Source organism: Canis lupus, chromosome 16, assembly GCF_048164855.1.
Source record: "Canis lupus baileyi chromosome 16, mCanLup2.hap1, whole genome shotgun sequence".
In the NCBI taxonomy this organism is placed as follows: Eukaryota; Metazoa; Chordata; class Mammalia; order Carnivora; family Canidae; genus Canis; species Canis lupus.
Genome location: NC_132853.1, coordinates 57,351,765 through 57,378,698, shown reverse-complemented (window position 1 = coordinate 57,378,698; position 26,934 = coordinate 57,351,765). Strand labels below are relative to the sequence as shown.

The window sequence follows — 26,934 nt, the reverse complement described above, 5'->3', positions numbered from 1 at the left end:
AAAACCAACACCCCGGCAGGCACCGCGCCCCCGGCCACTCGGGGAATGGCACCCACTGGCAATGTCGTCACAGCTTCTGCAGGACTTGGCAATGTACATTTTTAAAACTTCTGAAATATCCATGTCTTTCTTTAACTAAATGACAAAGCTGATTTCCCACAGAATTTACACTACTACGTATGAGGTATGAGGTACTGGACTCCCTCACTACTGCTGCTTCGTGGAAAAACCACAAGCAGTTACTGTGCTGTAGAGAGAAAACATGTTAGGAAAAGTCTGATTCTCAGGCGACTACAGGCATGCGTTTATTGTAAGCAATTACAGTTAATCTATATATAACCAACAAAGAAAGCTTTGTGTCTATGCCGAGTCAGAAGGTCAGTCCACTACACCAGACAAAAAATAACAACGGAGAGCCTCTTCTGAATCGTGAAATGGGCTAGGTCGAATTAGAATCTGAACACTTCATAAATTTCTGAATTGACCCTGACCTAGTGACTCAATCCTGAAGTCCAAAGAATCCCAGCACCCCGTGCACCGTGGGCTCTGGGAGACGGTGGACAGAGCACACATGCACTACCACAGTCTCCAGCTAGCAGTGCAGCACGACGTCCCACTAGAAGACCCCACACTCACACGGTGCATGAACACAGGAGCAAGGAGGGCGGGGAGGAGCCTCAGCGCCGGAGCCTGGACCCGTGTGGACAAGTGAGGAGGACTCTCCCCACGGGGAGCACATAATGGGGGTCAGTGCCTGATAAACGCGGTCCGGTTTGCCACAACTCAGGTCTCCCTCTGCTCCAGCTCACTACTGGGAGGACCAACCACTTGGGACCATTTGTAACATGAGTTTGTGGGTCGCTGCACAGCTGACCTCACAGTTTAACCTCATGGCCTTCGGTAAGGGAGGGTCCCGTGACCCTCACACTGCGTCATGATGACGCCTGCAACAGCAGGATCAAGGCCCTGGAAGCTGAATCCAAATGCCATTCAAAGTCCTCTAACCAACCCAAGAGACCTGAAAGCCCAGTCCGTTAGCTAAATACATGCATTGAATCCAGTGTGGACACATCTCAAAGGACTTTATTACGAGGATGACAGAAGTCCTCTAAGGAGAACCAGACTCCTCTCTGCATTCAGCTGTCACTACAGGAAGCCAGCTGGGCCGCTAGCAGTGTCTGTCTCCTTCACCCTCATGTCAGCCCATCATGTCCCGGGGCCCGTAAGGACCTCAAGGACCCTTCATCACAGCTCAGGGCCCTGATGTGGAGGTGGCTGCCTGATAACCTAGCAACGCCATGGATACAAACCCCAAATTATAGAAGGGAAGTAATTCCCTTAATGTGCCCCTTTCAAGATGTTATCCTTATTTATTGTCAAGGGGGAGATCTTGCAGAATCATTTTAAGTCTTTTAAGTGTTTTCATAAAATGCACAGCTCCTCCAAACAGTTACAAGAACGTGATCCGCACAACACTGAGTGAATAAAGCAAGCTGCAATCCTATCAGGTTCTAAAACAAATTCTCATTAGTATTTAACATCGAAGAAATATGCACATTGTCAACAATTTACCTAACTGGCTCTATGTAGCTTAACTCTGGGTCAGAGAAATGTCAGCCAAATAAAGAAAAACAACAATCCAAACTAAAAGTTCTGAAAATCATTTGTACCAACCATCACCCACCTCTCCTACCCTATAAAGCAGCCAAATGTATAGCTGCTTGCCTAAATACATACCATGCACTCCCCACTCAGGAAATCTGGAATGATCTCTTTATCAATGTAGTCCAGCAGGCCTCCAGGGCCCTGGTAGTCATTTCCTGCATAAATCAGGAATTTCCTTCTGGTGTTGTCATCAATGAATGGACTAACCTGTAAGTAATGAGAAAAGACCACAGAGTCATTTTGCTTTGCTGTCTGATTTCCAAAGATTAAAATTACAATGCGATGGTAAGAGTGGGTGGGGGCAGGGGCAGGGAGTCTGATTCCCTTTTTCCGTGAAGTCTATTTGTGTGACAAAAGGAATCTTGGGAATTCTTTCTGCCCTTAAAGGACCTGAAAAAGTGTATATCTTTCCAGGGTTGTTACTTCCTGACTAGTTAAGACGAATAGTCACAGACTCGTCATAGACTCGTGGATATGAATGCATGTGTACCTGCCTTCTAAATGGCTAATTGTTTCTTCAAAACAGCATCCACACCTACCAGCGTCCAGAGCACAGGGAACACCCGGGGAGCACGAAGAATAAGGAGGCGGCCGAGTGTCTCTGGGTAGTTGGCCTCCACCACCTCTATGATGCGCAGCAGGGCCTTCACGCCAGGTCTCCACAGGTGGCGCATGTTCAGCCCCTCCAGGTCCACCAGGCAGGTCCATGAACTGCAGGGGATGCACACGTGTGAGCTACTCACTAGACAGCACACTTGCAAACCATGTCCTAAGCTATTTTCTCTCTGATATTATGACACAGTCATTTATATCCATTTCCAAAAATATACTAGTTTCTAAAAATTAAAGTGTCACGAATTATATTTCTATCTACTTGTGTGAAGCACACGGGATCAGTGTGGTAGGACCAATCCCTGAGACATCAAAGCCTCAATGGCTGACAATTAATAACAACCTCATTCAGACAGGCTCATGACCCAGCAAACAAGGTGACATGCTGTGCCTGACATGCTGAGCCACCTCTACTGACCCAACAAGACAAGAATCTGGATTTTTAATGCACAGTGTGACTGAACTGCAAGCAGCTTTTCTTCAACAAATACCTACTGAACCCAGCAGTGTCTCAGGAGCTGAGAAACAGCAGGAAACGGAAAACCCTCGAAACTCTCTCCTGTCGCAGTGGAACTTCTGCTCTAGTTAACCTGCTATGTGTCAACCTCTGAACCACTGCACATTTTCCAAATAGTTTACCATAACTCCAGTGTGGTTTAGAAATACAGGATAATTTTCTTGTGCCCCTGCAACTAAAATCAAAACCAAAAACCAAACCAAAATCAACCTGCAGCCCTGTGCTCCCCAGGACGGTGCAGACTAACCACACAGGCCGACCCCCTCAGACTGAGGTGACAGCAATGACTCGCTCAGGATTAGAAATACCCAAATCCAGCACCTCTCCCTACCAACCGACATGGTTATCTATCTTCTACCTTCTGGAACACTGCAGAAAATGGGAAGCTAAAAATCTAAAAGCCTAAAAATCAAACCAGATTTTGATCCTGAAAGTCGATGGGAAATATTTACCTCACGTTCTCAAGAAACTGGAAGGAAAAACAAAATCATCATCTACCTGATAGGTCGACCGAAGACTTTTGTATTTTCTTCACATCGTCTCAGCCCTTCTTCGTTTATGGAGAGAACCTATGTGCAAAAGAGCCATAAAAAGCCCAGGATTAGTCTAAGTAACCCCACTGTGTCAAGTTATGCAACAAAATGACAATCATACAACCCATTTTAGGCAAGCGTCTCAACCAGAGGAGTCATCTGTTTAGATTTTCTGACACATTCATACACACAAAACATATCCCAAAGACTCTTTCTCTGCAGAGAGTGAGCTCTGTCCTTAGGACAAAGGTGACAGCTACATCATGAGAGATCAGAGCTAGGCCCCACCAGATGGGCAGAGAGGGCGTGACCTGCTGACCTGTCTTCAGAAGAAGCATTTGGAACAGCTGGAGGTCACTGGCTGTGATGGGGGAACATTCTAATACTACACGTACTATCCACGAGAAAAGGCAGTTTAAGAGCTGACTTGAAGTACGGCTAAGGGGAACCCTTTGATTTGGATTAACAAGTGCTTCCCCTGGAGACACGGTCCATGCACATCTTTATGTGCTTACAGGTGTACATGGGGTTCTGCGTGTGTAAGCACTCACATGATGGCAGGGGCCAAGAGAATATATAGATGCCAATGGCAGATATTTGAAGATAATGGGATTATAGGAGTTTCTTTTAAAGTTTTTATTTGGGGGACGCCTGGGTGGCTCAGTAGTTGAGAACCTGCCTTTGGCTCAGGTTGTGATCCCATATCCGGGGATTGAGTCCCTCATCGGGTTCCCTGGGAAAAACCTGCTTCTCCCTCTGCCTATGTCTTTGCCTCTCTCTGTCTCTCTTATGAATAAATAAAATCTTAAAAACTAAAAAAAAATTTTTTTAAATAAAGTTTTTGTTTGGTTTTTAATTTAAGAACATTCTTCTCTTCATAACTAGCCTGTGGAGGCTGAAGTGGGAGGGGAACCTAGAGTTCAGCAGGCAGGAAGTATTTATAATTGCCCAGATAAGAGATGTTAGAACCCTCACGTAAGGAAATACTGGGCAAGAATACTATGAATAGGTCTGATCTGAGCTCAAAAGGAGAGAAGAGGTAAGGGGCCAATCCAATGGAACAAGGGGACTCAAAATTGGACCCACGAAGTCACCTTGAGTGGCTACACAGATTTTTGTTGATGCTTCCCTGTGAAAACATTTTTATAACTTCCATGCCCTCTTTTGGAATTTTAAAAATATATTAATAGATCTTCCTTTCTAATTACAAAAGCACTCTATGCTTGCTGTAACGTTAAGTGTAAGACCGCAATCCTGCTGGTAGAGGAAGGGGTGGTGACCTCCCCAAGAAGGCACTTACATAACGCAGCAGAGCCTCCTCCCCGAGGGCTCTCACCAAGCCCTTGGTATCCATCTGCCCCAGCCTGAGCACGTACAGTGGCCGCCCGTCTGCAGGAGGGGAAGGAAAGGTATGATCACCATTCCTGACGAGAAGCTGACAGTACAACCCTAGGAACCTTCCCAGTCAGAAGCTGCTGTTGGCTGTGTGTGCGCACAGGAGATTCCCCCGACTGCCGTCCCCCTGCCCAGGATGAGCAGCATGAAGCGGAACCCAGCCTCTCATCTGGGCCTAACCACCAGGAGTGACCGGGGCCGTCGCTAGGCTCAGCCTCCTCACTGAGACAATCAGGGCCTTGGGCAAAGCCGGCTCTCAACAGCAGGGAGACCTCAGGAGACCTACAGACTTTTTTTTGTGAATGTGGAGTATTTTAAAATTTTATTTTTTAGGGAAAACAAAAAATTTTCCCCCATTTCATGGGTTATCAAAAAGTTAATGTCTACTAGATTTTTTTTTTAAAGGCAGCTTCCCTTGATTCCCACCGGAGCAATCGGGCTACATGAGGGTTTTCAGGAAATGTTTTAATCCGTACCAGCCAGCACATGTTGGCTCTACATGTTTATAGCCTGGAGGTCCAATGGATGGAAACTGAGAGAAACCTCACTCATTACACAAATAATGCACTGTCATCACGAGCCAGCTACATAGAGGGGAAGATGATCTTGGGGGCCACGGTGTCCCCTGCAGTCAGCAGATCCTCTAGAATCTGGATTCCTAATATTTGGTGCCACAGGAGCAGCAGGAAGGACAGCAAGTAAGACTTGTCTCCTGTTGTTAATGGAGGGCTCGTTCTGTATATCTTGAGATATACAGAGGCTGAGATATAAAGAGGCTGAAAGTTCCCTTGTATTCATCACTCGGTGACCTTCACCTCCTAGGGGAATCTGGGTCTATATCTTGTCTTTGCACTCCCAAATCTTGTTGAAAGGAGTATTGATTGATTGATTTTTTGAAAGGAAGATTTATAAAAAGCATCTCCCAACATTTACAAAATACATTTGTTAATGTTTTACTACTTCTGAAGGGCGGAAAAGTAGAATAAGTAGATGTTTATAGTAAGAACTGACAGAGCTACAATTAATCTGGAAGAGTACGAGAGATGCAGTCCAGAACACAGACAAGTCAGAGCTGTTCCGTTCTAGAAGAGTCTGCCTGGAAGGGGCAGGGGTTCCAGGGTCCTCCCTGTCTGCAATTCTGCTCTGTCTACTGTCCAGCACTGAATCAGGAAACAGAGCGCACCTCTGGCAACGCCAGCATTCCCACCCAGCGTGGTACGTAAAGTGACCCAAGCGGACTGTGCTCCCCCACACCGCCCTTCGTCTGAGGACCATCGCTTCCTTGGCTTCTGTGTTGCTTCCTGTCCAAAATGGAACGGAAATTCTTCACTGTTGTGAGGGAGAAAACCTGGCTACATATTTTTACAGATATTGTAGGGGTTGAAGTTATAAAAGTTCTTTTACTAACACTGTGTTCCTGAAAACACTGCCCTCAAAGTTGCAGGCTTTTTAAATCAATCAAAACAAAGTCCTCGGGACTAAGAAAGGAGGTGAAGAAACCTGGCAGCCAAGAGACCATGCACGGAGAGAAAGAGCACACAGCCGTGCTGCTCCATGGGGGACACCGGGGACTCCCTGAGTGTTGGAGGGCCGGGTGGGGTTGGCCATGATGAATGGGAGCCACTTTGTTCAGGTGGGGGTGGGGTGTGTGCCCGATGCCTTCACGGGCCCCTCAGACTCCATGTAACAAGGCCTGGAAGCACGTCCGCAATGCCCAGCTCACCTTTATCATGATGGTGCCAGCCTCCTGCATAGTAGTCCTGGAGGACCTGGGGAGGGCTCCAGGTGTCAAGAATGTAGTCCACCTGGTGTTGCTTTCGCCAAGTCAAGGACTGACACATGATCTCTCTGGCTTTGTCTATATTGAAGTCGCGGGCACGTAAAAACCGAAGAATATGCTCATCTTTCGGGATCTAGTAAGAGAAAAAAAGGTTTCTAAGCAATGTTAAAAGTTGCTAAGGGAAAAAAACCCAAGTTACTAAGGGAATAAAACTCCTAAAACTGTCACTTCTCATCCAGAGTGAGCTGCATTATTGCACTATTTAAAATTAGCGATTACTAAAAAAAAAACCTTCCTCAATGCTTTAGCAAATTGGTATCATTAATCTGAATAATCTTTATAGTACCCCATTTTAGTTTCAGCCAAGTAGAGCGAAGGCATAAATCTGTTAAACATCAGACGCTTCAATTCACTGAACTGATTTACGATTATGATCTGTGTGCACTTTTTTTTTTTAAGATTTTATTTATTTATTCTTGAGAGACACAGAGAGAGAGAGGCAGAGACACAGGCAGAGGGAGAAGCAGGCTCCATGCAGGGAGCCTGAAGTGGAACTCGATCTCGGGACTCCAGGATCACGCCCTGGGCCGAAAGCAGGTGCTAAACCGCTGAGCCACCCAGGGATCCCCGTGTGCACTTTTCCACACTTAACAGTACACTAGTGCAAAACTTAGAATACAGAAGTGTTGTTGATTTTGGCAGCGGTGGTGGCATTCCTAACACACACCTTTTCTAAAGTCTGTTATTGGATAAGCTGACTTCTCTGAGTGAAAAACATGCCCAAAACTGCGTCCGTGTGTCATCCGGCCTGGCCATCTTCCTCTGCAGCCACAAGATCACTGACGCACGCAGCTGGTCCACAGGGGACGGGAAGGTGGTACGAGGGGAGCCTGCCAACTAACCCCTCACTGAGAGAGCAACTCATGGCACAGAGATGGGGTCGAAAGGACCACCATCAAACGTGGTGAAGAATGTGGTTCTGGAACCAAAGGGCCTGGCTTGCTGGAAGGCCTCGGGCAAGGTACTTGTGCTCTGTGCCTGTTTCCTCACAGGATAAAAATATCACCACCTCAGAGAGCTGCTGGGAGGACTTCTCTTTTTTTAAACATTTTATTTATTTATTCGTGATAGACACACAGAGAGAGTCAGAGACACAGGCAGAGGGAGAAGCAGACTCCATGCAGGGAGCCTGATGTGGGACTCGATCCCAGAACTCCAGAATCACGCCCTGGGCCAAAGGCAGGCATGGTACTGCTGAGCCACCCTGATGTCCCTGGGAGGACTTCTTAAAGATCGCAAGTGTCTAGGACACAGTGAGTGCCCAACAAATGACCACCATCATTACCATGGTTGTGCTCTTGACAAGCAACACTTAACAGTCCTCAGGATGTGGCTCCAGTGACCCAGGCGGACAGAACAGAGAGTGGGCCGACTCCATACAATCCCAGCTTTCCTTTACTAAATGATGCCAGTACCAAGTGGACATGCCAGTCTGCCTGCACTACTAGCCCCCATTAGCATGAGGATTATTAGAAAAACCTGATTCCTTAACGAGGCTAAAGTTCTACCAAAAACCTCAAAATGAAAGTTCAAACATTTCTGGTCTTGGAATAACCTATGAACTCCTTCCAAAGCTTCTGAAAATTAAAATATCTGAATACTTGGGGTCGCCCAGGTGGCTTGGTTGGTTGAGCATCTGACTCTTGGTTTTGGCTCAGGTCATGACGTTGGACACATGAGATGGAGCCACACATCCGTCTCCAAACTCAGCGGGGAGCATGCTGGATATTCTCTTTTTTTCTCTCTCTACCCCTCCCCCTGCTCTTTCTAAATAAAAAAATCTCTGAAAAAATGTCTGAATACTTGGAATATAATATTGCTTTGTAATTTGGCATGTAACTGGTTTTTTGTTTGTTTGTTTGTTTTTTTATTTTTATGATAGTCACAGAGAGAGAGAGAGGCAGAGACACAGGCAGAGGGAGAAGCAGGCTCCATGCACCGGGAGCCCGATGTGGGATTCGATCCCGGGTCTCCAGGATCGCGCCCTGGGCCAAAGGCAGGCGCCAAACCGCTGCACCACCCAGGGATCCCCACATGTAACTGTTTTTAAGTGAGACCCTCCTCTGGTAAACCTAGAACAACACAGCTAATTATATGTGGAAGGGCATCCCAACTTGCCATGAGGGACTCAGATGCCACACACACAAATACAGATGCAGTGACTCTGGGACTGGGAGGGACGTCCCCAGCTATGACAACTGGGGACATTTACTCTGAGTAACTACGAACGGGACCAGGGTCCAGAGTTCCACAGACAACACCAATGCACACGGGGTGCCGGTCCTCACTTTGCCCTTGTGGGTTTCCTGGAGCCACTGGCGAAGCCGGATCAAGCAGCTCTCCTGTAGTGGGGTCAAGTCGCCCAGGTACCTCTTGATGTAGTCCGCATCTAGTTTGTCTGGAATACAAGTTACACGACGACATTTACAACAAAGAACACTAGAACATGAGGGCTTCCAAAGTCATCCCGCTCAGTGAAGTGAAGTATGGTCCCTGAGTTGCAGAACTCAACAATACCACAGGGATGGCAGAGCTAAGCCAGCCCCCTCGAGACCCTCCCTCAGTGATAGTTTGTGAGATCAAATCACTGAGCAAACCCCAGGTCAAGCTACTGATTCAAGTATATTCACTGACCACCCTGTGGTCAACTCTATTTGCAAAATCTCAACACTATTCATGTAGAAAAAAATCTGTAACAGCTATTTTAGTGGCTATTTTAATTCAATCTTATATAAAGAGGACCTACGTGACATAAAACTAGGAAATAAAACAAGCATGTGGATTTAAACCTACTCTGAATAGAGCTACTGTGCTCCAGAACACAAGAAATCTTCATGATAGGTACCATAAATACAGCAACATCCATAAGGTGGAAAAATAAAATGTGTCCCCAAACCAATTAAAATATCTGCCACCTGCTATCTACTGGATGGCTAACAAATGGCACAGTTTAGCTACAGAGAGGAAAGCATGGAAGAAGTAGCAGCAATACTTTAACAAAACTTATGGGTGATAGAATTTTCTTGTGCGGTTTACAACAGGCATCGCTCAGAGAAATAAGAGGTGTGTGTGTGTGTTTAACACACATGAAAGGCAGCACAGCACAAGCTAAAAGCAGACCCTGGAGCCAATTGCCTCAGCTCAATCCCAGCACCACGACTTGCCAGCTGTGAGACTCTGCAAGTTAACTCAGTTCCTCTGGGCCCCAGTTAACTCACATATAGAATGAGGGCAATAAGCACTTCGTACCTAAAAGGAACCACTGTTAAGTGAATAAATATTCATAAAGTGCTTACAACAGGGCCTAGCACATACTAAGCATAAAGTGATGGCGATACAATTGTGTTAAGAGGGTTAGTTGCCACCTTTCATTCACTAAAGATGTCTCAATTAAAATAAATGAAACACATCTCCTGGTTTCAAGAATAGAATAACTTGATGTAACCCTTGCTGCCCATTAAAATAATTAAACGTTTCTTCATTTTAAGAAAAAAATAAAATATGTTCTATAAGGCAGAGGAAAAGAGACCGTAACAAAATGATCTCTATATGTCCTCAGGAAACAAGAATGGGCAGAGGAGGCAGGGGAGAAAGGACTCCATGTAATGCCCCAGCCTTGCTCACAGGACAGACAAGTCACTTTCCGACCCACCATCAGGGGTCCCTGCCACAGGCTCGGGCGGCCCGGTGGGGGTGCCAAGGGCCTCACTGGCCAGCCCCTCTGCCTGGGCAGTGTCTGGAACCACAACAGCCAAGGACGCGGCTTGTTTCTTGCATGATGAGGAGGTCTCTGAGGAGGGAGCAATGGAAGGTGGAGTCCAGCGGGGCACGAATGTTATGCCTTCTTCTTCCAACTGACGAAGGTAGTATTCAATTATTTCTTTTCCCTTTAAAACAAAACCGATTTTAAAGTCAGTATATATTCAACATTCAAATTATTCATCACTCACAGGTTTTAAAACACTAATAAAAACTTAATTGCTATAGCATAAATCTACAAAAAGAAAACTGAATTGCCTTTGTCTTTTTGTTTTTCATATTTTACTTCGTCTTCTCCAAACATTTAGCAAATATCTAAAAAGACAAATTTTTATGACTAATTAAAAGCACCAATTTATCACACTTGTACTTAATATGTGTTTTGTGTCTCAATCCAAATTCTTTACAACATCCTGAAAATAAAACAAGCCTTCAAAAAGCACTCAAAAATCCCACATGGATACATTTCACAACCAAATTCCACACCAACACTGAGCAGCAGTATAAAAACGAGAAGGAAAGTGGGGTGGGTGCCTGGGTGGCTCTGTCAGTTGAGCAGCTGACTCTTGATTTCAGCTCAGGTCATGATCTCAGGGTCATGAGATCGAGTCCCTCATCAGGCCCCACACTCAACAGAGAGTCTGCTTGAGATTTTCTCTCTTCTCCTTCTGTACGTCCCCCACATACTCACACATGCTCTCTCTCTCCCTTCTCCTCTCCCCACCTCCCAAATAAATAATAAATCTTTTTTTAAAAAATGAGAAGGAAAGTTTTTCCATGGAAGGTGAACTTAATAATCCAAGGCCTGGGGAACCCCAAAGAGATCCCCAGCAATTGCCTCCTCATGAAGTACCTCCTGCCCACAGACCCTGAGGTGGCAGCAGGGGGTGCTATCAACTGGCTGTTCCCGCCTAAGCCACCCCACCCCAATTTCCCAGCGATTTTAAGCAGAGAGTACCACGGCCAGTGGCTACATGCTCCTCCTTACCTCCACTGGCCACCAGCATCATCTGAACACCCATCCACCCCTACAACTCCCTGGAACACGAGGCCTGGGGAAAAACCAAAGCATTTCCTTGTCTTGAAATGGCCGGTATCCCTGACTAGTCCATTTCTGAGAACACTGCCAGCTCGGAGCATCTCAGAGGCTACTGCCTCCCCTTCTCCATAAAATCCCAAGCTGGACTCACTTTTTTAATGTTGCTGGTATATTGTTTCATTGCAATTTTTTCAACTGTACTTTCAAAACCAAAGAAAGATTTAATATCTAAACTTGCAGACTGTTCAAAACAGGTCCAATCTTCATTTTCAGGGTGAACCTGCAGATAAATCAGAAATCATTCCCATTAACTATGCTGACAACTGATAAGGTCATTTGTTTGCTCCTCAATCAACTCGTAACTGAAGAAAACATGTTATTTTACTAACAATGTTATTATCGTGAAAGCACCAGATGGAAAAATTATACAGAGAGGTATTATCATAAAAAGACCTAAATAATATTTCTAAGATACTCTAAAAAAAATTCTAAAAATGACTGTTAAAAGGAGAGCTTCTTTTTCATTCTTGATTCGTTTGTTTACCGCATTTATTGAGCAGTGTTCTCTATCATAAACGCAACGAAGATCCCTGCCCTATGAAGCTTACAGTCTGCAGGGGGAGAATGGCAGTTAGCCATAAACATAAGCGGTATAAATTCTGCCATTGTTGGAAGACAAGCACCGCGGGAAAAGGAAAGATGGAGCAGCTTCAAAGGACTGGGATGGGGGTGGGGGGCAGCGGAATTAAATAGGGTGTTCAGGCTGGCTTCATCCAGAAGGGCAGATGTGAGCACAGACTGGAGGAGGGGAGGGCGGGAGTCAAGCAGAGATCCGGAGGCACAGCGTTCCCGGCAGAGGGCACACTTGGAGCGGAGGTCCTTCGGGGAAGCGCGCCTCCGCACCCAATCAGGAAAAGCAAGATGGTGTGCAGGCTTGTGCACGAGGAAGCCAGGACAGCAGATGTGTGATTAAGAGAAAACACAGGGCCTTGTAAACCACTGGAAGGCCTCTGGGCTCCTCCTCTGAGTGAAATGCAGTAGTGCTGTAGAAAGTAGGACATGATCTGATACCTTTAAGAGGACCACTTTGGATTCAGTGCTGAGGACAGGTCGTAGGAAGCTAAAGGAGAAGCAGAGAGACCCTACGAGATTCTTCTAATAATCTGGTAATAGAAGTTATTGAAGATGGTGTGGCACATAAGCAGCCTGATCTTAGAGGTACACATTACAGGCATTACCCCTTCCCAACGTCTGCATTCCACAACTTTGCTTTTACAAAAGATCTATATTTGTACCTGGCTTTGCTAGCCAAAAGAAATCCAAAGAGGATTTCTGCTTTTAGGAAAAAGGGCAAAAGGGAAAACAGCATTCACTATTTGCTTGCAAAAGCCGTTACAGAGGCAGCTCGTAAGCTCCACAAGCCTTGAGAGTAGCACCAGCGCCCTCTGGCAGAGCCACACTCAGCATCTCAACATCAGGACTTCGGAGTTTAGAACTGTGTCTGTGCATCTGAGCTTTATCTCATTTTGTTCATCTGTTAGCAAGATGTGTCCTAAGGTCTCAGAAAAGCCTAAAGAGATTATTTTTTTGAGGCTACAAATGCTTAAAAAAATTCCACATAAATTCATGGTAATTTGCTGCTTTGCTTTGTCCCATTTCAGTGTATGCCAAGGGTTCAGAGGAACGCTCTACTTTCAGACAGTGGAGGAAAACGGTATCTTGGGTCCTTCCATAAATACTTCTCAAGTGTTAGAGTGGCACCAGAGAGGAAAGGACATATTAAGGTAACATTTAATGACAAATCAAAGCATCACTAGGCTCCCTTAACTGCTATGACAACGTAATCCATTCTGCAGTAAACCACACCTGCCACACTGCTAATCCCACCAACAAGAAATGAGTGACAATATATGATGGAGAGTTGCCATCTGAGACAAGGCAGTGCACTGGGTAAAGTGGTGGCCAAGCAACTCCCTGGAGCACATGCTGGCCCACGCCTGCATCTCTCCCACAAATGCCAGTTACTCACAGTGTAGCAGCAGTGCTCATTGATGATGACGCGATTAGAAAAGGTCTCATTATGGGCCTCAATGTGCAAGGTACGTTCCCGAGAATTCAATGAGTTCTTCTGGACAAAATAAACATAATCAACTCCTGCAATCTTTAAAAAACAAAATAAAGAGGAAAAAAAGGGCTTGTTATTAACAAGTACAAGAGAGGCTATGAACGTTAAGTTTGTCTAGTTTGGGGATGGTCTTTCTAAGGTGTCCCTGCAGGTACCTTTTTCAGCAGCCGTGGTGCATCTATGTCCAGCTTACAGCGCCTTTCTATAACGTGAATAGCCCCATCTTCACTCTTGAACTCATTCACAGTGTCACTGTCCACAAACATTGGAATCAAAGGACATGTAGGAAACCTCCTTTCATAGGCCTACGAATAAATTTTTTTATAAAGAAATTGAACAAAGATGCAATCTGACAGTTTGCATTTGATATTCTCCCTGGAATGAAAGCATCTCTTAATATATGTCAACATGTTACATCAGAGCCATCTCTGTCTTTACATTGCAAGCTTTCAAAAGAAAGAAAAAAGACATTCTATGCTCATGGATTGGAAGACTCAATGCAGTAAAGATGTCAACTCTCTCCATATGGATATAGAGGTTTAACATAATTCCTGCAAAATCCCAGCAATGCTTATTTTTTTTAAGCTACACAAAAGATTATTTTAAAATTGGTATGGAAAGGTGGAAGAACTAAAATAGCTACAACAATTTTGAAAAAGAGACACCTGGGTGGCTCAGTGGTTGAGTGTCTACCTTTGGCTCAGGGCGTGACCCCGGTCCAGGGATCGAGTCCCACATCGGGCTCCCTGCAGGGAGTGTGCTTCTCCCTCTGAGTCTCTGCCTCTCTCTCTCTAGGTCTCTCATGAATAAATAAATACAATCTTCAAAAAAAATCTTTTTGAAAAAGACTAAATTGGGAAGAATTACTCTATGTGGTATGGTGGTGATCCAGGCTACTGGTACTGGCAGAGAGAGATACACAGAGATCAATAGGACAGAGTAGAGAGCCATAAATGGACTCTAACAAATATGCCCAACTGATTTTTGACAGAAGGTGCAAAAGTAATTCAATGGAAGATGTACAGCCATTTTTTCCAACAAATATTACTGGAGAAATTGCACAATGACAGGGGGAAAAAAAGGACCTCAACCTGAGCCACACACCTTATACACAAATTAACTCAAAATGGACCAAGGACTTAACCATTTTTGTAACATTCTTGAAATGACACCACTACAGGGGCACCTGGGTGGCTGTTGGTTGAGCATCCAGCTCTTGGTTTCCATTCAGGTCATCTCAGGGTCATGGAATTGAGCCCTCTGTTGGGCTCCAAGCTCAGCACTGAGTCTGCTTGAGATTCATTCTCATTTTCTTTCTTTCTCTCTCTCTCTCTCTCACCCCCCACCCCCACTGCCCCTCTGCTCAAATAAATGAATAAAATCTTTCTTTAAAAAAAGATTTTATTTATTTATTCATGAGAGAGACAGAGAGAGAGAGAGAGACGCAGAGACACAGGCAGAGGGAGAAGCAGGCTCCATGCAGGGAACCCGACGTGGGAGTCAATCCTGGGTCTCCAGGATCACGCCCTGGGCTGAAGGTGGCACTAAACCGCTGAGTCACCCAGGCTGCCCTAAATGAATAAAATCTTAAAAAAAAAAAAAAAAAAAAAAAGACACCACTATAGAAATGCAGAATAGGTCAGTGGCTGCTGGGGGGAAAGACAAGGCAGGGATGTAAGAGTGTAAAGAAAGATACTTGGGAAATGTTCTGTATCTTCACTGTATCAACATCAGTATCCTGGTTCCAAATATGTACTACAGTTTCCCAAAATGCTGCCACTGGGGGAAAATGGTTAAAGAGCACATGGCATCTCTCCATATGATTCCTTGTGAATAATGTATTATTAATATATTGTCAATCTTCAATTATCTCAAAATAAAAAAAACAATTAAAAAAAGAAAGTTTCACTTGCTATATAATTCATCCAAACTTTTAGAAAAATGCACTCAGGCACTTGACTGAGTCACTGTATAGTGTGTGGTGTGATCTGGGAAGACAACTTCGCTAAAGACCCTATTAAATTCACACTAAAACCTAAGCCACCCAGCAGCTCACAGGAATGTGTGAGCAGGAAAACATGGAACCCAGAATGACAAGTCCTGGGCTATAAGAAAGAGCATAAAAAAGAAGCTTGGGGCTGGGCTCAGCAGTTCATGGAGCTGATGCTCCTATTAAAGTGACAGACAGGGGATCCCTGGGTGGCGCAGCGGTTTGGCGCCTGCCTTTGGCCCAGGGCGCCATCCTGGAGACCCGGGATCGAATCCCACGTCGGGCTCCCTGTGCATGGGAGCCTGCTTCTCCCTCTGCCTGTGTCTCTGCCTCTCTCTCTCTCTCTTTATGACTATCATAAATAAATAAAAAAATTTAAAAAAATATAAAATAAAGTGACAGACATCACTCCTCCATCAAATCCTAAAAATGGGGGGAAGGGGCTGACTTTCCATCTTAATCACAACCAAGCACAGATTTAAGAAGAAATGTATGCTGTTAAAAAGATTAATGAAAATCTGAAAGCAACACAGATTGCTCTGCTTTTACCTCTAACAAGGAGCCAGGAGTTCTGGGGCACCACCATACTAGAAAATACTGCCTATCATGGAGAAGTTTCCTGATGTTCCCTGTGAACAGGCTTGAAGTCTCAACAGAATACTCAGATCACAAGAGCTGCACTGAAGATCCCATAAAGCACCAGAGCAACCTATTAATCCCTCCACCTGGTTTTCACTAATCCCACTCCAAGTGATCGTAGATTCTCTGGTCCATAGCTCATCTCCCCTCCATAACATTGCAGGGTTATACCACTCTGAAAACCGTGGGCTGTGCTCTGGCTATCTATACATCTATACAAGATATCACACTAGGTAACACGGCAGGGAGGGGGAAATGAAGCAGACAGTTCAGGAAAGGGAGTCAGGGGAATACAAAAGCATGCCCTAAGAATAAGCAAGTGCATAAAGGCTTGAGGAGAAAGAGAACACCCTCAGCTTTGAAGAGTTGGTTTGGGAAGGCTTCATGGAAGAGGAAGCATTTACACCGGGCCTCAAAGCATGGGAAGGTCTGTTTATAGTCAGCAAGGAGGGGAGGGATTTCCAGGAAAGAGAACCAGGGCGCACAGCCTCACGGGAATGTCGGGGTGTGAACAGGGACCCAAAGCTGGTGGAAGAGAGAATGGTGGCCTGCAGTGGCACTGTGACATGGCATGTCCCTACTGAGCAGTGACCACATGGCCATGCGCTGAGGGTACAGTGCTGGCAGTCCTGGAGCTGACCTCCTCCACAGGGGATGGAGAAGGAGGAAACTCTACCATGGGACTAGGGTCGCCTTTTCAGGAAACTAATGACAGTCACACATAGGGCAGGCTGGAAGGGAGGCAAAATTTACGTGGTCACCAGGTGTATTTGATTTTTTTTTTTTTTTTTGTATTTGATTTTTTAAATGTTTTTGCTTTGGGAATTGAAAATATATTCTTCGTATTTATCTACTCCCCTCTTCCCCTCAAATGTATTCTGAATCCCATTACTGCTATAATCTTGATAAATCACACAGTATCTGTCTCTCAATGCATTTTAAATAAACAACATTTAAGAAGTTTATCCAACCACTCAGACGTTTAATACCACAGATAAGTCTCAAGGAGGACCTGAAATTTGTATTAAGCACTGTGCACATGAACAGTTCTAGAAAAAAATTTGCTATAATTTGTTCTACAGACACTGAAAACCATCTAAACTGATTTTTAAATTGTAATACATTAAAAAAATAAAGATAAAAAAATTGTAACACATTAAAAAACAAACAAACCTGGCTTTGTACATTCCAGCACTATGACATACCAAAAAACTGAGAACACTGCGGCTTCAAACAAAACAATTCTTTTTAGGTTACGTAAAGGGTAAAGCAAGCACTCACCAAGAAACAACCTAAGCTAGGGTCTCTCCTATTGAAGGACCTATTGAAACGGGGAAGCTGTTTCTCCCTCTGCCTGTGTCTCTGCCTCTTTCTGTCTCTCATGAATAAATAAATAAATAAAACCTTTACAAAAATAAAAATAAACCAACAAATTCAACTTTTTGTTTCTGTGCTCACTTCCCTGGGCCAATCTTTCAGAGATACATAAAGTCAATTAATTCTGCATACTGTTGGCATAGAAAACTCTTACTTTCCAGGGGTTTGGGGAAAAGGAAGACTGCAGAAAGCTGACATAATTTTAGTCTCTGAAACTGCTTACAGATACCAGACCCCAGGTTTTCAACACAAACTACAACCAATACAGTATTGCTACAGCCTCTGAAAAATAGAGACATTCCAATTGTATTAAAAACATTAATATATGTTCTAGTTTTATCCTTAGGAAAGGCCTAGAAGCAATGACCTCTCACAAGAAACCTGACATCTAGACCCTGGTTTCCTTTTAAGATTTTATTTATTTATTTGATAGACAGCTCACAAGCAGGGGGAACCGCAGGCAGAGGGAGAAGCAGGCTCCTCCCTCAGCCAGGAGCCCCACGCAGGACTCAATCCCAGGACCTTGAGATCATGACCTGAGCTAATGGCAGACACTTGACCGACTGAACCACCCAGGCGCCATGACCCTGGTTTCTAAATACCACTCCCTATCACAAACGAACATATGCATTGTGAAGAAGTGGCTGATTACAGGTCTAAAGGAAGAAGAGGTCGAGATAAATCTGAAGTACTTATCAAAAATTGAGGATGTGCTCAGTGACTGATGGGGACATGTCAAAAAGACACAGAAACCTGTCCAGAGAGGTTCCCTCCCCAACCCTGGGGTCATTTGAGAAAAAAAAGAGAAAGAGAAAAGATAGTAAAGCTTTCTAAACCACAGAGTGATACTCAAAAATGGGCAGGGGAGGAAATCTTACAGGCAAATGTCACTTAACCACAAGAGCAAATGACACAATTAGGAGAATCACAACTGTGCTAGTACCAATCCAGTCACCGGTTCAGACAAGGACCACCAAAGGGCACTGCAGGGCGTGGCTGTTGGAGGAGGTTATCACAGTCTCACATATCATCCTGCAGGTTACTAGTTACAAAGGGACAAAAGTGCCTTTACAATGGAAAGATCTAGTAGACATCACCTTGATCAAACAATTCAACTCAGGACGAACAATGGGACAGCCTGACAAGCTGATGTGACACAGTGGAAGCACACACAACCTATGCAGTCCTCACAACAAAATGGTGAACCCGAAGCTCATGAGGAAGCAATCTGACTAATCCAAGTTACAGAATATTATACAGAACCACCAGCCTGGACTCTTAAAAATAATTGAAAAATGCTGGTGCTTTGAAAGATGAACAGAGAACTATCTAGAATAAAGGCAATTAAAGAGACGGAGCCATCAACTGCTGCACTGGCTCTCTGATTGGAATAAGAATAGCTATACAGAATATTTAAGGAAATGTGACCATGCCTCACACATTAAATAATATCATTCTGTCAGTGTTAAGTTTCTCGGGTGTGATAATGATGACCGTTAAGGAGAATTTCTCTTAGACAATATACACATTATACTTAGGGCAGAAGTGTTTTGATAGACACAGCTTATTTTCAAATGGTTCTGCAAAATATATGTCGCATATGTGTATGTTTAGAAATAAAGCAAATGTGCTAATCTATCTAAGTGGAAATGTATACAGGTATTTACTATACTTCCTTGATTTTTTTAAAAATGGGATTTTCTCAAAAAAGAAGTTGCGGAAAGTATTTTTTTTGGGAGGGGGAGTATTAATAGGAGATGGTAACTTTAGGGGGAAGGGCCATATGGAAGCTAGCAGTGCTTTTGCATGTAACTGATTGAATATGACACTATCACATTTTATACATGAAAAGGTAGAAACCTGAGGTTTCCCCAGGCCTCAGCCCAAGGTGGAAGGCCGGATGTGGAGTCTACCAGAAACCTGGGCCTCTGCAGGTACAGGGGCCCCCTGCCCAGGCCTGACGCCGCAACTCTGAGGACATGTAGGCCCAGAGAGCGCTAGCTCCTGGCTGTTTAACAGAAGACAGCAATCTGGATTTCTATGTGAAGCTTCCCTATTTTTAAAACCTTGTTTGGGCCAATGAGCCCACATAAGCAGAACTTTGAGCCTTCCCTCTAAGAAGTCTCTCCAAGAGAAGTGAGCAAGAATCCAGGCTTCAGCTCACATGGAGTTCAAATGACCGCCTCAGGAGAACCGCAGGAATTTCTAAATGTCTTCTTTTTCGTGAACTATTGGCAATATTATCAAATCACTTCCTAATCACGTTCAGCATTTATCAAACACAAAAATCAAGAAAAGCTGAACAAAATTAACTGTTCTAGAAGGAAATCTCCAGAGAGGGAGAAGCATTCTTCTAGGTCTCTTCTTAAAAGTTTTATTTTAGCAAGAGAAAATAACTTTATAATCATTTGCTCACTCTTTTTGTTTAACATAGCAATTGTTTCAATAATAAAAACAAAACCAGGCCCTTATCCATTTGCCCCTGGGAGGAAAGCTGCCTTCTGGGTAACTTAGCTTCCTCCTACCTTCCTACACCCACTCTTCCTCTTTCAAAAAGGAGTTCTGAGCCTGTAATTTGGGAGCCTGGCAACAGTACTTTCAGTTTTTAACCAACCTTTAAGATGTCAGAAGCCTGTACTGTGCTAAAGAAAAACCATATTTTAGTGAAGACATTTCAACTTGAGAATTAATGAGCTTAACATTCTGCCAGGAAAACCCATTTAAAAGAAATTCCATTTAAAGAATCTACCTTTAAATTGAACTATGTTCATACACAATTTAGCCAACAAACCAAGCCAGCAGCTTTCCATACAACCACCTGGGTATCCTGTGGCACTGAACGTGACCATCAGACTCACTTAGAAACAGATCTGGTTTCACCCCAGAGAGAATCCATAAGTGAAAAAACTAAACATGACTTAAGTGTGTCTCAGAAGTTGCCAGTGCTCAAGGAAGTAAGTATAAAACTGATCAAGACCATATGGCAAACTGACCAACGTCCTTCAGAGTCAGGATTCCGTAATTCGGGGACTGCACAGTGACAGGTACATACAGAGGGCCTGCCACATACGGCAGTCCATTAAGATCCCAGAGAATGCAACAGTGCAAGGCACAGGGATGTGGCTTCAGAGGCAAGACATAAAAACATGTACTGTATTCAACAACAGAGGAGAGGACAGGGAGGAGGTGACAAGCGTCAAGGAACTGTACTGACCCTAAAACTGCCTGAGAGAGTCAGGGGGAAAGGGCTTCAGGATGGACAGTGAACGGCTTTACCCAGAAGTGCATCTGCCGAAGGGAACGTTCCTGGCGGGAGGAACAGCAGCGAGACGGAGAGGGAGCACAGCACGGACACACTGCAGGCCTGTTTACACCAGGCAGTGCTCTCAGAAGCTGGCCCAACGCAGGCGGGGGCTGCAGGCGGGGGCTCCATGCGGAGCTTCGGGCGCCTGGTCTGTGGCTGAAACTCAACAGCATGTGAACAGCTCAGCTGACCGTAGAGGTTAACAGTGTCACCCACCAGGGAACCCGAGGGCCCGGACACTGCACGTACTCACTAGTCGGCCCTTTGTGGGCTTCTGGAGTCTACCTCCACTACTACTTCCGTCTAGTCCACTAGCAAAGCGAGGTTCCAAATTACACACTGCTTGTGAATGCAAGTGTTCAGACTTCACGTATTTATAAAAACGTCCATTTTTTTAAAAAAATGTGAGCCCTTCTAAAGAAAAGTTATAAATCAGTTATTTCATTCATCCAAACACTTAATGACAACCCGACCAGATGAGCAATTTTCAAATGAGCACGAGACCAGGAGCAAGTGAGCGAGGGTAGCACAGTGCACACGACCGTGGGAGGAAGTGGTGCCTTGTCCTCAACCACCATCCTCAGTGAGACCCACGAGTCAAGCCACAGCAGACTGGAACACTCGCTGGGAAGATCAAACAGGAACATACAATGGCTCTACTAAAGCGGAAAAGAAATCTGTAAAAATCTGATGGATCCCAAGCCATCTCCCTCTGAGATCAAACACACTTGAAGTTTAAATTATGAATTTCATCTTAGAAAACCTCAAATCCCATGGTTCTGATCACACATTCTTTCCAGGTGCTACTTAGTGTGGAGAAGGCAGTTCAGCCCATGGTGCCCTGAGCTCCAAGGACAAGGAGGGCATCGTGATCAATGCCACAGTGATCTGGCAAAAGAGCTTGGATTCTCTCCTAGGACCTCCTCGTTCGAGTAGGAGTGCGCTGCGCTGCTGAAGGCACAGCTATAGCGGAAGAACAGATGGCAGACATGCTGCTCACACCACGCACCGACACGTTCCCATCTGCAAACATTGGAGACAGTTCTCACCAGGATTACCTTCTTTTTGCCATCCATCTCTCCAGCACCCGCCCTCACAGCCACCCCACCATGACGGAAACCAGCCGTATTTATTGTGATAAGGCAGGCGCCACTTGGCGCTCCAGAGAGGGAGCGGACAAATACTGGGAGGGAATGCGTATTGGTGTCATCGCTGCCCTCGCTCTCATGTCCCTGGCCCCAGCTCACACTGGACTCCAACTGCCTGCCCTTTCACTGGCCGTCAGACAACTGGTAGCTGGCAACAGTGGCACAGTTCTACACGGCCTGGTAAAAATTATCCAGGATATTAAAAAACTTCACACATAAGAAGTTATCATCTCAGAGAGGTTGTTAATCTTGTTTACCCATACTATGATCATTTTAAATAGTGTCCCCAAAACACATAATAATAGGGTTTTTTCTGACCTCTTAAAATAATTCAGGTCAGTGAGACCCAAACTGTGCTTGGCTCTACTCCAAAAGACAGGACAAGAAGGCCCTTAACCCAAGTGCCTGGCAAAGGTCTCTCCTGAAGAGGAACACAAATTAGCACTAAATGAAGTTCTATCCATTTTAAGATTTTCTAGCACAAATTTTCCTAACCCTTCAGGTCCTAGAAATAAATGCTAGTCTATGACCCCCTCCCCAAATAGTGAGCAAAGGAGTAAGGAGCAGGAGCAAGGAGCAGCAGACAAATCCCAGCAAAAGAGCAGGGCACCCCTACCAAGTGCCCCTGCCCTGCACCTCCCTCTCCCACAAAAGCCAGTGAGCCTGAGGCTCGATTTTATCCTGCACATATGGCAGCATGGGGCCAGCTAACAAACTGTTCCTGGTTCACAGCAGAGAAATGACTGGAAGTCACTATTACACAACACGCAGCAGAGTCCCAGGACTTCTCAGCATTTGAACCATTACTATAAGAACAAAACAAGCAGGAAAACGAAGAACTGTCCTCAGAAGATAAATAATCATCTAAATCTTTTTTTTTTTTTTTTTGGTAAGATTTTATTCATTCACTTGACAGAGCGAACGAGCACAAGCAGGGGGAGCAGCAGGCAGAGGGAGAAGAAGAAGCGGGACTCCCCGCAGAGTAGGGAGCCGGATGCGGGGCTTGATCCCAGGATTCTGGGATCATGACCAGAGCCAAAGGCAGACACTTTACTGACAGAGCCACTCAGGTGCCCCCATAATCATCTAATAAAAATTTTACTGAGCATGTTTGGGACATCTGGCTGGCTCAGAAGGTATAGTGGATGACTCTTGATCTCAAGGTTGGGCGTTCAAGCTCTACATTCAATGTAGAACTTAATTAAAAATAAAATAATAAAAATAAATAAATAAAATAAAATAATAAATCAGGCAGACACTGGCTTGCTCAGTTGGTTAAACGTCTGCCTTCAGCTCAGGTCATGATCCCGTGGTCCTGGGATGGAGCCCCACAGGCTCCCTGCTCGGTGAGGAGTCGGCTTCTCCCTCTCTCTCTGCTGCTCCCGCTAGTGCTCTCTCACACACGCGCACTCTCTCACTCTCTCAAATAAATAAATAAAATCTTAAAATAAAAAATAGCATGTTTACATTTGGCTAAAGCAAAGCTACCAACTCATAACAGCAGCGTAGTTTCAGTTGTTAAAGACAAACATCAAACAAACCATTCCTTCTCTCTTGGCAGTGTGCAACCAACTGTATAGCTAAAGCCTTGATTTAGAAAGGTCTTCTAGAGTACTCTTACAGTACTTGTAATGTATTCCTTTCCAAGAATCTCCAGGCAAGACTACCTAGAAACTTCTGTTAACACAATTTAATCGATTGACACAGAGCTCTTGAGCTTTCAAATAAAATTCCAAGTACGATCTAGCATGCCTGATTAACGGCATCTTCTCCTTTTTAGCCTAGATTAGAAAGCTGGGGCCTGCACTGCTTCAATTGTGTCCCATTTCTGAAAAGAGCTCAAAACTGACATCTCACACAACAGCCTGAGGGTGGTTTCACAGTGTGTTTACTGTCTTAAAGATAATCACTGATGACATTTCTGACTATTCGTCCTTAGGCACAGTCACGTGGAGCTCTACGTCAAAGGTTTTTCCAAATTTCCTTTCAAAATACCCTTGATATCTCAGTAACTTTACTATGGTGCCCCAAAGCCAAAAGAAATGCCATTTGTTATTAGGTCTAAACAACTTAAAAAGCGTCAGTAACCATCTAAAACAATAACACATTTAAGTTGAGAGAAAACATGTTTTCGTTTCCTTCCTAAACACCCAGTATTACTTGTGAACGTGTATATGTGGGTACACGTGTGGGGGCTTGGAATCACACTGGACACTCCTACTCTGGTTTCCTGTTGCTCACTGATTCTCATGCGGCACTCGCTTTTTAGCATAGCAACCAGTGAAAACCCAGCTCCACAAAGATGTGACACCATTAAAAGAAACGCAAGTGTGATCTAATCTTAAAATGTGAGCTACCGTGGGCTGGGAGTTTGCACAGTGTCCAAGAAATGTTGACTATCACTGTGTTTCCTTGAAAATTAAAAATACCCTACAGCACTGTGGTGCCTCAGAACAGTGAGGGAACTGTGGCTCCAAGTGCTTTAAATCGTATTCATTTGTTCACAAATTCTGCCTATATAAAGAGGCAGTATTCAAAATCTAAACAAAGGACGCCTGGGTGGTTCAGCATTTGGGCGTCTGCCTTTGGCTCAGGGCGTGATCTCAGGGTCCCAGGATCAAGTCCCACATCGGGCTTCCTGCAGGGAGCCTGCTTCTCCCTCTGCCTATGTCTCTGCCCGTCTCTGTGTGTCTCTCATGAATAAATAAAATCTTAAAAAAAAAAATTTAAACAAATGAATTTCAACACAATCAATCATCCTCTACCATCAAACTTTGTATCAAAAACAAAGAGTCCAGTGTTCTAGTAAGTTTCCAAAGTCTACATAGAGACCTTTAGAAATGGAAGAGCTGGGCGAGCAAATTCCTCCTGTAAGTAAAGGGCCAGATATCAAATGCTTTCAGCTTTACGGGCCAGACATCCTCTGTCACAAATAGTCAGCGCTGCCACCGACAGCATGTGAACAAACGAGTACAGCTGTGCTCCGATAAAACTATTTACAGACACCGAGAAATGAATTTCATACACTTTTCACGTCATGAAATATTATTCCTTGGGATTTTTCCTAACCATTAAAAAATTTAAAACTGTTTTTAGCTTGCATATGAAAACAGGCTGCAGAACATCGTTTGCCCACTCCTGATCTAAGAGATTAACTGTGACAGGTTCCATTTAATTACTTTCTCACAAAAATTCAAGAGTTATTTAAAATGCCAACCAGTCAAAACTGTGATGGACAAAAAACTTTAAATAAAATAGAAAGAACTGCAAAGCCAATGGATTGCCACTTCCTGTATCTGTATTTACATTCACCTAAACTGTTCGCCATTAGAACGGCAGAGTTCCAACAAATACACATCTAACTTACGCACGCAAATTTGACTACATACATTTTACCCAAAAAAGGAGTGGAGAGCAGGGGAGAAGAGGGAATGAATTTGAATAGTGAGGAAAACACCCACCATTCCACTCACTGAACAGATGACTCCGGAATGGTTCCATAAACCAGCAGCCACCGACCACACGACCACACGTGGCGATTCACAAAATCAAGTAACATTAAAATTCAGTTCCTCACTCTCACAAGCCACATTTCAAGTTCAAGAAGTTGCTCTGATATTCCTGACTTAACAATCAATAACTAAATCTTGTAACAAACGTATTGACCTGACAACTCCACACCTTTGTCCTAAAGTCCCTAATTAGAACGTCTGCGAGGCTGTGCTGGCGGACAGACGCTGGAAATCATAAGTCCTCTGATAAATTTCTTCTCCCCATGAAACCCAGAGAGTCATTCATACTTATTGATAAGCTAATTATGTTAGTCTGAGTTTCAAATCTGTTTTATTAATTAGGCTTTGTTATTTAAAGTCTTTTGTCCAGGAGCAGAAGACTATATTCTCCATCTAAAAACTTCTGGCATCAGATGGAATTTTTTTTTTAGAAAACTGGTGACCTCTGAACTCACACACCAATCACTAAGCTAACTTAAGGGTAAACATCAATTCATTCCTTCAAGGACAGCTTACTGAAGCAGCTCAAAGCTCTCTTCAGCTCCTCTGGAGGCTGCACCTCCCCACCCCCGCCCGTGGACCCCCTTCCTGCCTCACCCTCCCCCAACCTGATCCCTGCTATTCCTTCTCTGTCTCTCCTTGCCAAGAATCTTAGATCAGGTTTTGTTTTCTGCCTAGAATATAACTTGAGTAACTGCTTTTCTTCTTTTTGCTGACAGCCTGAAAAGCATCTCTTTTCTAGTTTACAAACATTAACCCAGCATTTTTTTTTATTTTTATTTTTTAAGATTTATTTATTTATTTATTCAGAGAGAGCGAGAGAGGCAGAGACACAGGCAGAGGGAGAAGCAGGCTCCATGCAGGGAGCCCAACGCGGAACTCGATCCCGGGACTCCAGGATCACACCCCGGGCTTCAGGCGGCGCTAAACCGCTGCGCCACCGGGGCTGCCCTTAACCCACCATTTTAAAATAAATTATAGGAAAAATAAAAAATAAAATAATATAAAAAATAAAATAAGTAGGGGCGCCTGAGTGGCTCAGTCTGCCTTCAGCTCAGGTCATGATCTCAGGGTCCTGGTCAGGCTCCTTGCTCAGCAGAGAGCCTGCTTCTCCCCTCTGCCTCTGCCTGCCCTTCTGCCCACTTGTACACGCACACGCGCTCTCTCTCTCTCTATCAAATAAATAAATAAAATCTTTAAATAAAATAAATTACAGGTTTTACTCTTGAGTCTAACAAATTCAAAATTTTAGAAAAGCACTATAGAGGGATGCTGGGTGGCTCAGCGGTTAAAGCATCTGCCTTTGGCTCAAGTCATGATCCTGGAGACCTGGGATCGAGTCCCACGTCGGGCTCCCTGCATGGAGCCCGCTTCTCCCTCTGCCTGTGTCTCTGTCTGTCTCTCTCTGTGTGTCTCTCATGAATAAATAAATAAAATCTTAAAAAAAAAAAACACTATAGAATCAAAAGGTATTCTCTT

At 44.3% G+C, this 26,934-nt stretch overlaps 1 protein-coding gene across 4 annotated transcripts in view; it reads right to left on the bottom strand.

Moving 5' to 3' along the window:
- Positions 1-26,934, bottom strand: part of SEC14L1 (SEC14 like lipid binding 1) — a 56,685-nt gene that overhangs the window by 6,906 nt on the left and 22,845 nt on the right. For all 4 annotated transcript variants that reach the window (XM_072781751.1, XM_072781748.1, XM_072781750.1 and 1 more), the window contains 10 exons: positions 13,641-13,790; positions 13,390-13,521; positions 11,512-11,640; positions 10,215-10,449; positions 8,851-8,960; positions 6,446-6,635; positions 4,628-4,716; positions 3,293-3,363; positions 2,205-2,376; positions 1,738-1,872 (listed from right to left, as the gene is read on the bottom strand). In XM_072781751.1, coding sequence (XP_072637852.1) covers positions 1,738-1,872; positions 2,205-2,376; positions 3,293-3,363; positions 4,628-4,716; positions 6,446-6,635; positions 8,851-8,960; positions 10,215-10,449; positions 11,512-11,640; positions 13,390-13,521; positions 13,641-13,751 — 1,374 coding nt within the window. In that variant the 5' untranslated portion in view covers positions 13,752-13,790. The remainder of the gene's footprint in view (positions 1-1,737; positions 1,873-2,204; positions 2,377-3,292; positions 3,364-4,627; positions 4,717-6,445; positions 6,636-8,850; positions 8,961-10,214; positions 10,450-11,511; positions 11,641-13,389; positions 13,522-13,640; positions 13,791-26,934) is intronic.